General features: G+C 37.1%; 1 protein-coding gene across 1 annotated transcript; it reads left to right on the top strand.

Moving 5' to 3' along the window:
* The first annotated feature begins 1310 nt into the window (after window positions 1-1310).
* Window positions 1311-9788, top strand: LOC115452671 (alpha-1-antiproteinase S). Its single transcript, XM_037447336.1, is given in 9 exon segments — window positions 1311-1830; window positions 4513-4600; window positions 4971-5072; window positions 6181-6242; window positions 7437-7610; window positions 7842-7866; window positions 7869-8005; window positions 8299-8481; window positions 8703-9788. Coding segments are annotated over 9 exon segments (1221 nt in total). The 5' UTR covers window positions 1311-1662; the 3' UTR covers window positions 8985-9788.
* The last annotated feature ends 212 nt before the right edge of the window (window positions 9789-10000 follow it).

The following is a 10000-nucleotide window of genomic DNA, read 5'->3' as shown; positions in this document are numbered from 1 at the left end:
CTGAGTCATTTTATTTCTTCTTCGAGACAATAGGGTACCGAACTCATTTTTGTTCTTTACTATTATCAAATATTTACATAATATAAATTATAACACAGAAGAAATTATTAAAATCCGGTATAAAATCAACAAGTTATAAGTCTTTGAATTTCGGTAAAAGGGGTAATTAACAAGAAACAGAAAAGAGACGAAATAAGGTACGTTGGGGTTAAATCGGACGCTTTTTCAACGTGTTGAACAGTGTTCTCGAAATATTTGTTTACAAGAATTCTAGAAAGTTATCATAATGAATCATTAAGTTGGCTATACGTTATTAAATATACTAAATAGTATATATTTTTTCAATTCCTTAAATATAACAGTTAATATTTTATATGTGAGAGAAATGTGTGAGAAAGATGAGAGAGGACCTTCACAGGTATAGTTCGGACTACGCCCTAAAACCGTCTACGATACAGGGATTCTAAAATCCATAATAAGAGCGTATTCTGATCTAGATAGTCATTCACAAACATTCAAAAAAATATATAAATTTCGTAAGATATATTTAGAAGCGAACTTTGTTTTTTTACTAGTTCTGGGCATACGATCTTACCTCACACGAGTGACACTGTAGATATTTTGAAAAATATTCGAAGAAATAGTACACACACGTGTGAAAAAATAACAAATTAACAACATCGATCATTGACCTGAGCTAAAAAAAAATACTTATATAATATATTGAGTTTAGACGTCTTCGTGTATAAATTTTGACAAAAACTTGCAATACTCTACAAGTGCTAGATCGAACGATTTTCATCCGTTCTTTAACGACAAAAAAATTGTATGAGTAAAGATCGGATCTCAAGGAATATACTTGTTTCGACAAATTTGAATAAACAAATCACAAGATTTATTTTCTTTATGATAGTATATAGCTACAAAATTAATTAAAAACAATAAATACTCAATTAAAATTAGGCAAATTCTTGCATGGAGTTAATCGGGATCTTCCAGGGAACGACGAAATACCGATATTCTGTTTCTTAACACCGTAAAAATTATTTACTTGACGGAATCACTCACGTGATCTAGTGGAACGTAGGGAACAAGATGGGGTTGCAGGTATTGTTGTCTGAAAACAAAAATTATAACACAATTAAGAGTTATTTGATTTATAAGATGTTACGATCTTACCCCAACGCGCCTTACCCATGTGACGTCATCTGGAATTATGATGCGTGCAAAAGAAAGAGATGAAGCGATATCCCCACATCGCGCTCACTTCTGCACATTACAATATTTTAAATATGAATTACCCGCTCATTTAACTTCTTTTTAGTATTATTAACCATTACATATAGAATAATGTACAAAATCAAGCATAGGCCTGTCCCCTAATTGTAATTAAGTATATGTACCCTGTACAGATATGGGACTATATAGTGTTTTTATGTGAAATTTTGTTAGTCTATGTATAACGCGTCTATTTATAAAATGTCATGGCACGTATTCATGTAAATCTTTGTAGCGACCAATCACAGCGTCGATACGGAATGGTGGGGCGCGGCCGCGAGGTCTTTAAGTAATTCTGTATGGCGGCGCGAACACTATTCGTATACTTATCGACGCGAAATATTGTTTTATTAACCCATTGACACATTTTATTAAAACCAAATAATGGCGGGAGAGCAATCAAGTTTCGATATTGTGATTGAAATGCCTGAAAAAGTGAGTAAAACCAGAAAATTGCACCCGGCGACCGGGTTCGCGCCTGAATTCATGGACTCAAAACAGAGTGCACGACAAAACGCAGGAAGACAGCTTAATAGTGACGGGAAACATCTGGTGAGTACCTATACCGCTATATTATTTAATTTAACAATCATTCAAATGGTTTGCAAAGGTTTGTAGTACAGTTAGTGGGGAGTACAGATTAATTCTATTTAGCAGCGGCAAAGGTTGAAATTTTTGAAAGGTAACCCGGTATACATAAAATTGTTTCAATTAAATTATCGCGGGAAATTTATCGGAAAACAAAAACTTAAACAGCGGGTTAGTCTTAATTCTAAATCAACAATTATTAACATACCTACTGATGTACTTATTATGCGTAAATTATTGAAACATTAATAAAATCGAATAATAAACGTAGATAATTCTCCTTCCATTAATCACAAATATAAGTATTAATTTGTTATAACAGCTACAAAAGTATTAAAATTATAGCCACACTACCTACCTATAAGTATCTGTTTATTCTCAAAATAAAACTGTAAATGTCATTTCCCCCTAAATTAATAAGTATCACGTTCGCCAAACACCGCAACTTGGTGGCATAATAAATTATGACGTTTGATCGACGTAAAAAATGACAATAAAAAGTCGGTTTACGTGAAGCCGAACAAACTCGGATTCCCTTTGCCCATATCTTCCGCACGATTGGAACACTGGCATTGTAAGTCATAGATAGTGCTGCCATCTATATTAAATAAACGCACTACGATATTAAGCCGCTTGACAGTGGGTAATCTTGCGCCAGTGTCGCCACAATTTTCATTTTCATAACGGAATTACATACATAACATCTCGCATTTTATCCCCGAAGGGGTATGCAGAGGCGCAACTAGGGCACCCACTTTTCGCCAAGTATGTTCCGTCCCATGATGTGATAGGGGGCGAGCCTATCGCCATATCGGGCACAAATTCCAGACTCCGGGCTGATACTGAGCAGAAAAACCCAAATATCACTTTGCCCGACCCGGGATTCGAACCCAGGACCTCAGAGCGCTATTGTACCGGACATGCAATACAACTACGCCACCGAGGCAGTCTAACGGAATTTCTGGGGAACTAAATACGAGGTGCGCCATCTAACGTTATTTAAACGTTGCTTCAAATAACTAATCAATATTGATTAAATTAGCAAACAACGGGCTAATGGCCGATAGATGTCACTATTAACTTATCATTAATGTACCTTATTATTATTGTCCATAGTCTGATATGTTCTAAATTTATATTTTACTTGTTAAATATATTGTTTCGTATCAACGAAAAACTAAAAGGGAAGCCAGTGGGAATCGGGTTGTATGGACGCTTCGCCACGGCTACTTAGGTCATTCTATACAGTGTACAAAGTTCGATGAATAGCCCATATCGTGTATGACAGTAGGTCTACAATAAGTAGATTTTTCAGGGCCGTCCCGTGTCGATCGCTCATTTATTGTAGACCTCACACTCTCCCAAGTTCCGGAACCGTGTGTCTGACCGTTATCAGGCGTGTGCTCGAGCCGCGCTGATCACTTACGAGTCGCTCATAAACAAGTGTGCTTCTTTGCACTATTAGCAGTTTAGTGCGTCGATTGAAATTGCAGTTTGCCGTTTTACGTAAAGCAGGCGCTAAGGTGAAAATTGTCAGTGTAAGCTACATTATTTATTTATAGAACAGGACGGCATATGTGCATCACTTAAAGTTAAGTAACGAATGCAGAATAAATACTAAATAATAGGTTTGGTCTTGTAGTAGACATCAAATTCATCGTGACTAAACTGGAATTTCCGGTTCTATGATTTGTGTAGGACAACATTAAAATAAGTAGATTACTTAACGCGCATGTGCGAACCGTTATATATATGGCAAGCCACGTAGCGACTCGGGGACGCGTCCGTTGCCGGCCCCCGCCACACGCACACATGCATCACCCGAGCTTCATCGCGATACCGCTTATAACACCTAAATGCAATGACGTTTTACAAATAAACGCGTCATACACTAACAAAATGGCACATAAAAAGCGCACTATTTGCTATATTCACATACCTGTACATGTAATTACAAATTGGCTCGAAGAAGAAATAAAAAGATGCAGAATCCATTCGTTAGAAAAGGATATATATACATCGACAGTTACGTAACACGCTCGTAAGTGCCGCAAGCTCATTGGCCGTTAAGTCGGGCAATTACCTTACTTTCGTCTTGCCACCGTTGAGCTCGGACAACGTATCTATGTAATAAAAACATTTTAACCCTTATCTTATATGATGTACTTAACTAAAAAATTTACGCAATTTTTCCTTTATCTGTACTAATTATAAGACCTTGCTTTGTACCAAATTTCAAGATTCTAAGTTCACGGGAAGTAGACCTGATTGTTTGATATAAATTTCGGCTTAATACCTCCACGCGTTACTGAGAAAAAGGGTCTTGACAGACGGACGGACAGTCAACAAAGTGATCCTATAAGGGTTCCGTTTATTCCTTTTGAGGTACGGAACCCTAAAAATAAGAAAGTCATGGTATCCCCGGAACACCGAAGTGTACCCGACACGGAGCCACCTTTGGCGCTGAGAGCGCAGCGGGCACCTAGGCGCCTTCGCCACAATGTTCCATGAGACCAACTTCTGAATTTAGGCATATCATGTAATCAATAAGCTGCGTTTTACCTCGGCTAAGGATTTAGAAGTACTGAGGAGATAATACATAATGTATATTTATTACCTACTTAATGTTATATTTTTGTTTTATAGTCGAACTTGCCCAGAGTCCACGGGCACAACTCAAAGGTACCACGGCCAGTGAAAGCAAACAATGAAAAGCAACAACCATTATCCGATGGTAAATAAGTTTCCTTGTGATTAAGGGTAATTCTTAACACTCGCGTTATGCAGGTATGTTACCTGTATCATACACACTGCCATGCAAGACTAGCTTATTTGCCTTCGAGATGTGACAGGGGTCAACCTATAACGGTCTCCAGTTCTTAAACTATATAGACTGCCACCAGACCAACATGGCGGCATTTTTTTTATTTTTTTTATTTATGTTGAATGACCAGTCGAGCATGCTGCTCGCCTGATGGTAAGCGATACGACCGCTCCCCTAAACAAACACTACCATCTACTATCACCAGTGATTTTTTCCTATGGCAGCACTTACAGGATCTTTGTCAATCCTAAAGGTAAAATGTAGTGAAATATTTCCCCAGAGCCTGAGCCCGACAAGTTTGCCGGGGACGTAGAGGAGCCCGACAGCGCCGCGGACTCCGGCGCCGACGTCGGACTCCTGGACGATAATGACGGCCCGCATGGTAACACAAATTACATTCCCTGCCCGTACCGTCAAATAAAAAAACAAAATCATTTCCTTAGCGATTCATATGTGCATTAAATATTAATCTGTAAATAGTCAAAAACATTTCATTATTTTAGTTTTTTTGGATGCGTGTACAAATCATAACATTTTTAAGTTAATTAAAAACAATTCAAAGTTATGTCACAAATTTATAACATAAAACATTATATATCTGCCTGACATGCATCCAAAATAAATGTACTATGATGAATAAACCTGGGTTATCCAAAATGTAGCCCAGGTAGTTGTTTTACGGATATTTTTTAATAAGTCATTGAAAAGGCTTTTAAGAAGTGTAACATCTACAATAAATTGTTATAATTTGTTTTTGGCAACCCCCATACATTGTCCAAGAATAAATGTTAAAATGTATAACTAGTAACACCCATTTTTCTTGTTCTTGTTATTTTTTCATTGTTATGGAAACCACAATGTCATACACTAAATCAGCCAGCTAAATTGATTTAATATAAAACCTTCAACAAAAATAATAATATTAAAACAAATAACATGTTTAAACAAATATGGTTAATCGTCCCTGGACTAGCAAAAGTCTAAAACGCTGCGGACTGAAAGGTCCTAGATTCAAAACCAAGGTGGAGAAACACTTAACGTGGGTTTTTCCACTACGGTTTCTCCGATACTAAATCTCTCAGATTAAGATTAGAGTAGGCGAGAAAATAAGAAATTCCAACAAAAAAATTTGCAACAAGTATGATATTAAATGCATATTCCATTAAAAACATATTTATGTGTGAAATGAGAGCCAAGTTCAATATTATGATATGCCTTGATTATTGACTTCAACGATAAAGGCAGTGAGAAAAGTGCAAAATACAAAGGTCAGTCCTGGAATTTACTTCTTCTTGTAACTTAGGATTATATATTGAAGCCTAAGGTACTTGGCTTGTTCGAATAGATTGTTGATTCATATTTTTGTTAACCACATAGGATTTTTGTAACTAAGACGTCTTATAAATTTTTTATGGCGACAGCGGTTAGGAGATCTTTTTGCATTTGACATATCCACTTTGCGGAGTCGTTGACAATCAAAATGATTGCAGATGGTGATAGCGGCATCGACAATGGTTCTGGTGACGACGGCCGCATCTCAACAGTGCCCGAGGTACGAACTATATCACCTAATAACCAGGGGGCGTAGCTACTGCCGTATCAGCCACATCAGTGATACAGAGACCCCCGAGCTTTGGGGCCCCTTTTAGCCCATGATTACATTAAAACCAAGCAGGCACTCAAAAGTTCGCACTGCCATGAAGGGCCTTCAACAAATTTAGACTCTATGGCAAACTACGCTAATGCTAACAACACAAACACGCTCAATTGCTCATGTATTATCCTTGAAGGCTGGGCAGTGCACCCACTTTTTGCCCAAGTCTTTTTCATTTTGGGAAATTCTCACAATATTTAAGGAGTTTTCTGACTCTAGTAAGTACTCGAACCTCAGATGGTCTCATAGTGACTTGATTCTTAGAAGTCAACAGATAGATTGTTAAAAAATATTTGCCCATTCTCGAACAGACTGTTCTCTTTTGACAAACTTTGAATGCAGATTCTAATATCTTCAAAAGAGATGCACATTCATCTCGTAAGTTTTCTTATAGCTACAACAGTTTTGGCAGTTGTTACTGCTCTCGCGTTTCCGTCTCAGAAGCCCACCCTGTATAGGTGTGCATTTTAGCGGGTAGGAAGCGGTGATCACATGCAAACCACCTAATCCATTAGTAAAACAGAGTTGTTTCATCCGTAGTCAAGTATTGCTATCGTTCTCTTTACTCTGGACGAGCACACCTCGCTATAAATTCGTTTGCAATTCGCCAATGTGATATGATTTTAACTCTACCTGACCAACGCGTGTTAGTGGTGTGATGACAAAGGAGGTACCTGAAGAAATTGCCTCTACTTGGTGAATTATTCTACTCTTTTGACATGTAATTCCTTCTCAGACCGACATTATACTTAGCGGGCCGCGAGTCTATCGCTATATTCCAATGAAATTTTAAAAAAATTAGAGGTACTGCAACTTGCAACACGAAACTAAAAACGTTCATGTGTATTTTAGGTATGTGTATGTTAAGCGAAGTGAAGCACGAAAAAGATACATATAAAATGTTTGGCATATTACTCGCGCGCCCGCAATATCTTGGCAGGTGCTACCACTGGCACGCGTGCTATTGGTTCGCTATTGCTGTTATAGGGGCAAGTATATTGCCCTGTTCCAAATAAACACAAAAAAGAAATATTAAATAGTCATTATAATTTGCGTCATGAAACTGAATGTGGATTTGATTTAACATTTTAGGTGCAGCCAAAATTGACAACATACCACCGCAACGAGGTCTACGCTCAGCGCATGGCCGACTTCGCGCTGTTCTCCGCCAACGTGAATCAGCTACGCAACCTTCTAGGTTCTTCGAACACCACTCAGTATTACTACTTCAACTTGACCCTAATCGCCGCTAGCATTATACTGCAAGTAAGTTCTACGACAATCTTATAAACTCACTCAAGCGTTGCGTCCTCGATGGGGTAGACAGACGGGTAATAAGTGCCCCCTTGTCACTCTATTTCCACCGTGTGTATGGTCCCATGAAGTGATGGGAGTGAGCCTATGGACATATTTCGTCGCATACTAATTATAGATATTATTTAAAATTTCAGATGATCTCAGTGGAAATACGCAGATGGGATGGTGAAGCTGTAACTTCAATCGTTGTGGGAGATTCCATTTAGGAACAAGCCACACAAAAACGCAATTTCACCTTAAACGGGGGTGAAAAGAAGGTGGCATCGTTTATGCAAACACGTCGTTATTTCAAAGCTGGAACTCACAAGCCTGCCATGGCAAAAGTGGTTGTTTTACCCTTCGAGGTAGGTTACGCAGGATTTATTTAATACTTTCACTATTTACATGATTAGTTACATACAATCAAATTTATTTTTAGATAAATTGGTTAAAGGAAATGTATTGACATAATTGCTCTAATACTTTTACTATCCTTATGATTAAGGAGAACAATATAATTACAATATCACCTGATTGGCACAAGTTAAAAAATGTTACATTATTTATTATGTTTCTCATTTATTCTATTTCTTTGAAGTGGTTCTCTTAATTTTATTTAGTTGCCCGTAACTTTGTTTAAAATCTATGTTTTTAACAGTACAACGAATACTTCTTATCGTCGTCTTACCGCTTAAATCATCTAATGTTGACGCACTTCTTTCATCACTTTCCATGGAAGATGTGGCCAGTTTCCTGTGATTTACCACCCAAAGACGTGGCACTGGAATTACCTAAGTTTTCTATCAAAGCCGATATTAATTTGGAACCAGTTTTGAATAAGGTTGGTTTAATTTCTGTCTTTACATCCTGTATCAAAACCGTGTATGTATTATATGTACTAATTTGTACCTACCTACTACTATATATATATGTACTATCATCATTCCGAATTTGACAAAGTTAGCATAATATTTCAACTTTACTGTTAAATGGTGTCAAAGTTATTGCAAGATGTTTTATGACAATACTATTCAACAAGCTAAACAACCTACTTTATTCCAGATGGGTGTATCCAGCATTTTTACCCAACAAGCGGAACTTTATAATCTTGGATCACATGGCTCGCTGTCTCCTCAAGTTTCATCAGCTTTGCACTCAGCTGTTCTAACAATCGATGAGAGAGGGGGATCGGCGGCTGCCGCTACATCTTTTGCGGCTGTAGCATTATCTTACGATGAGCCTTCATTATATTTCAGAGCCAACAAGCCTTTCCTGGCTATATTATGGGATAATAGATCGTCTATTCCTCTATTTATGGCAAGAATAATGGATCCTACAGTGTAGGTCTTTGGTAATTCATTGTCAATAAAATTAATATAGTAAAAGGCTGGAAAACGATATGGGTTTATAATACAATTATTCCACGTTTTAAAGAGTCAATATACAGCGGTAGGTACTATGTGCAAGTCTATTTGGACAAGTACCACTGCATTGTCTATGTTTGCTGCTATCCTGTAATATGTGAATATTGTTGCGTTCCGGTTTGAAGAATGTTATAATCAATACAATCGTTACCGCTATTAGAACAGGCAAAATGTATAAATATGACATAACGTAAAAATAAATCAATAGTTGGGTTATGTCATATTAATAAATCAATCTGACCTTTAAGTAAAATCTCAAGTATACATTTAATGTATTGAACTATTTAATGAACCAAGCTTAAGATGTCATTTAAGAGCTTGTTCTCATCTGAGATGACGCTACTGCAAAAGTCCGCTGTCAAAATCCGTCACATTGTGACTTAAAGTGTCACTTGAGGTCATTAACATATATATTATTTATAGCAGCTTTCTTAAGATGTCGACTTGCGTATGACAGCGTCTCAGCTGATGCACTTGAGAGGAACTAAGGTGCATATTAATACGGTTCTAAGTTAGCGTTTGTGACTAGAAAAACATTATGGCTACGGACCCTGGATATTATGAGAGTTAACGTTTAATGTCATAGGTTACGAATGCAGCCCAGTGCCAAATGTTTTGTTATTCAAAGTTCAAGGCTATGTTACTACAGTTAACATACAGTTGTGGCGCTTATCAAGCTAGAGCATGTTTATCTGAGCATTAAATTTTACAAATAATATCAAAAGTTAAATACATTTTTTATACGCCCGAGTGATGTGTTGAAAACAAACAAAATAGAACAATATTTTGTTCTTGTTTTGTTTGTTTGTTACTCTGTTCTAAATTGAATGTTGCTGATGCATTTATTGGTGCATGAAAGATGAATTTACGGATTAGTGCCTTAATTTTGATTACTAAGGCGAAGCATATGAATTCTTAGGGCTAGTTTATGCGCCC

This window comes from Manduca sexta, unplaced genomic scaffold (genome assembly GCF_014839805.1).
Source record: "Manduca sexta isolate Smith_Timp_Sample1 unplaced genomic scaffold, JHU_Msex_v1.0 HiC_scaffold_931, whole genome shotgun sequence".
In the NCBI taxonomy this organism is placed as follows: Eukaryota; Metazoa; Arthropoda; class Insecta; order Lepidoptera; family Sphingidae; genus Manduca; species Manduca sexta.
Note: the sequence above shows the minus strand (reverse complement) of the source record. Positions and strands in the feature narration are given on the sequence as shown.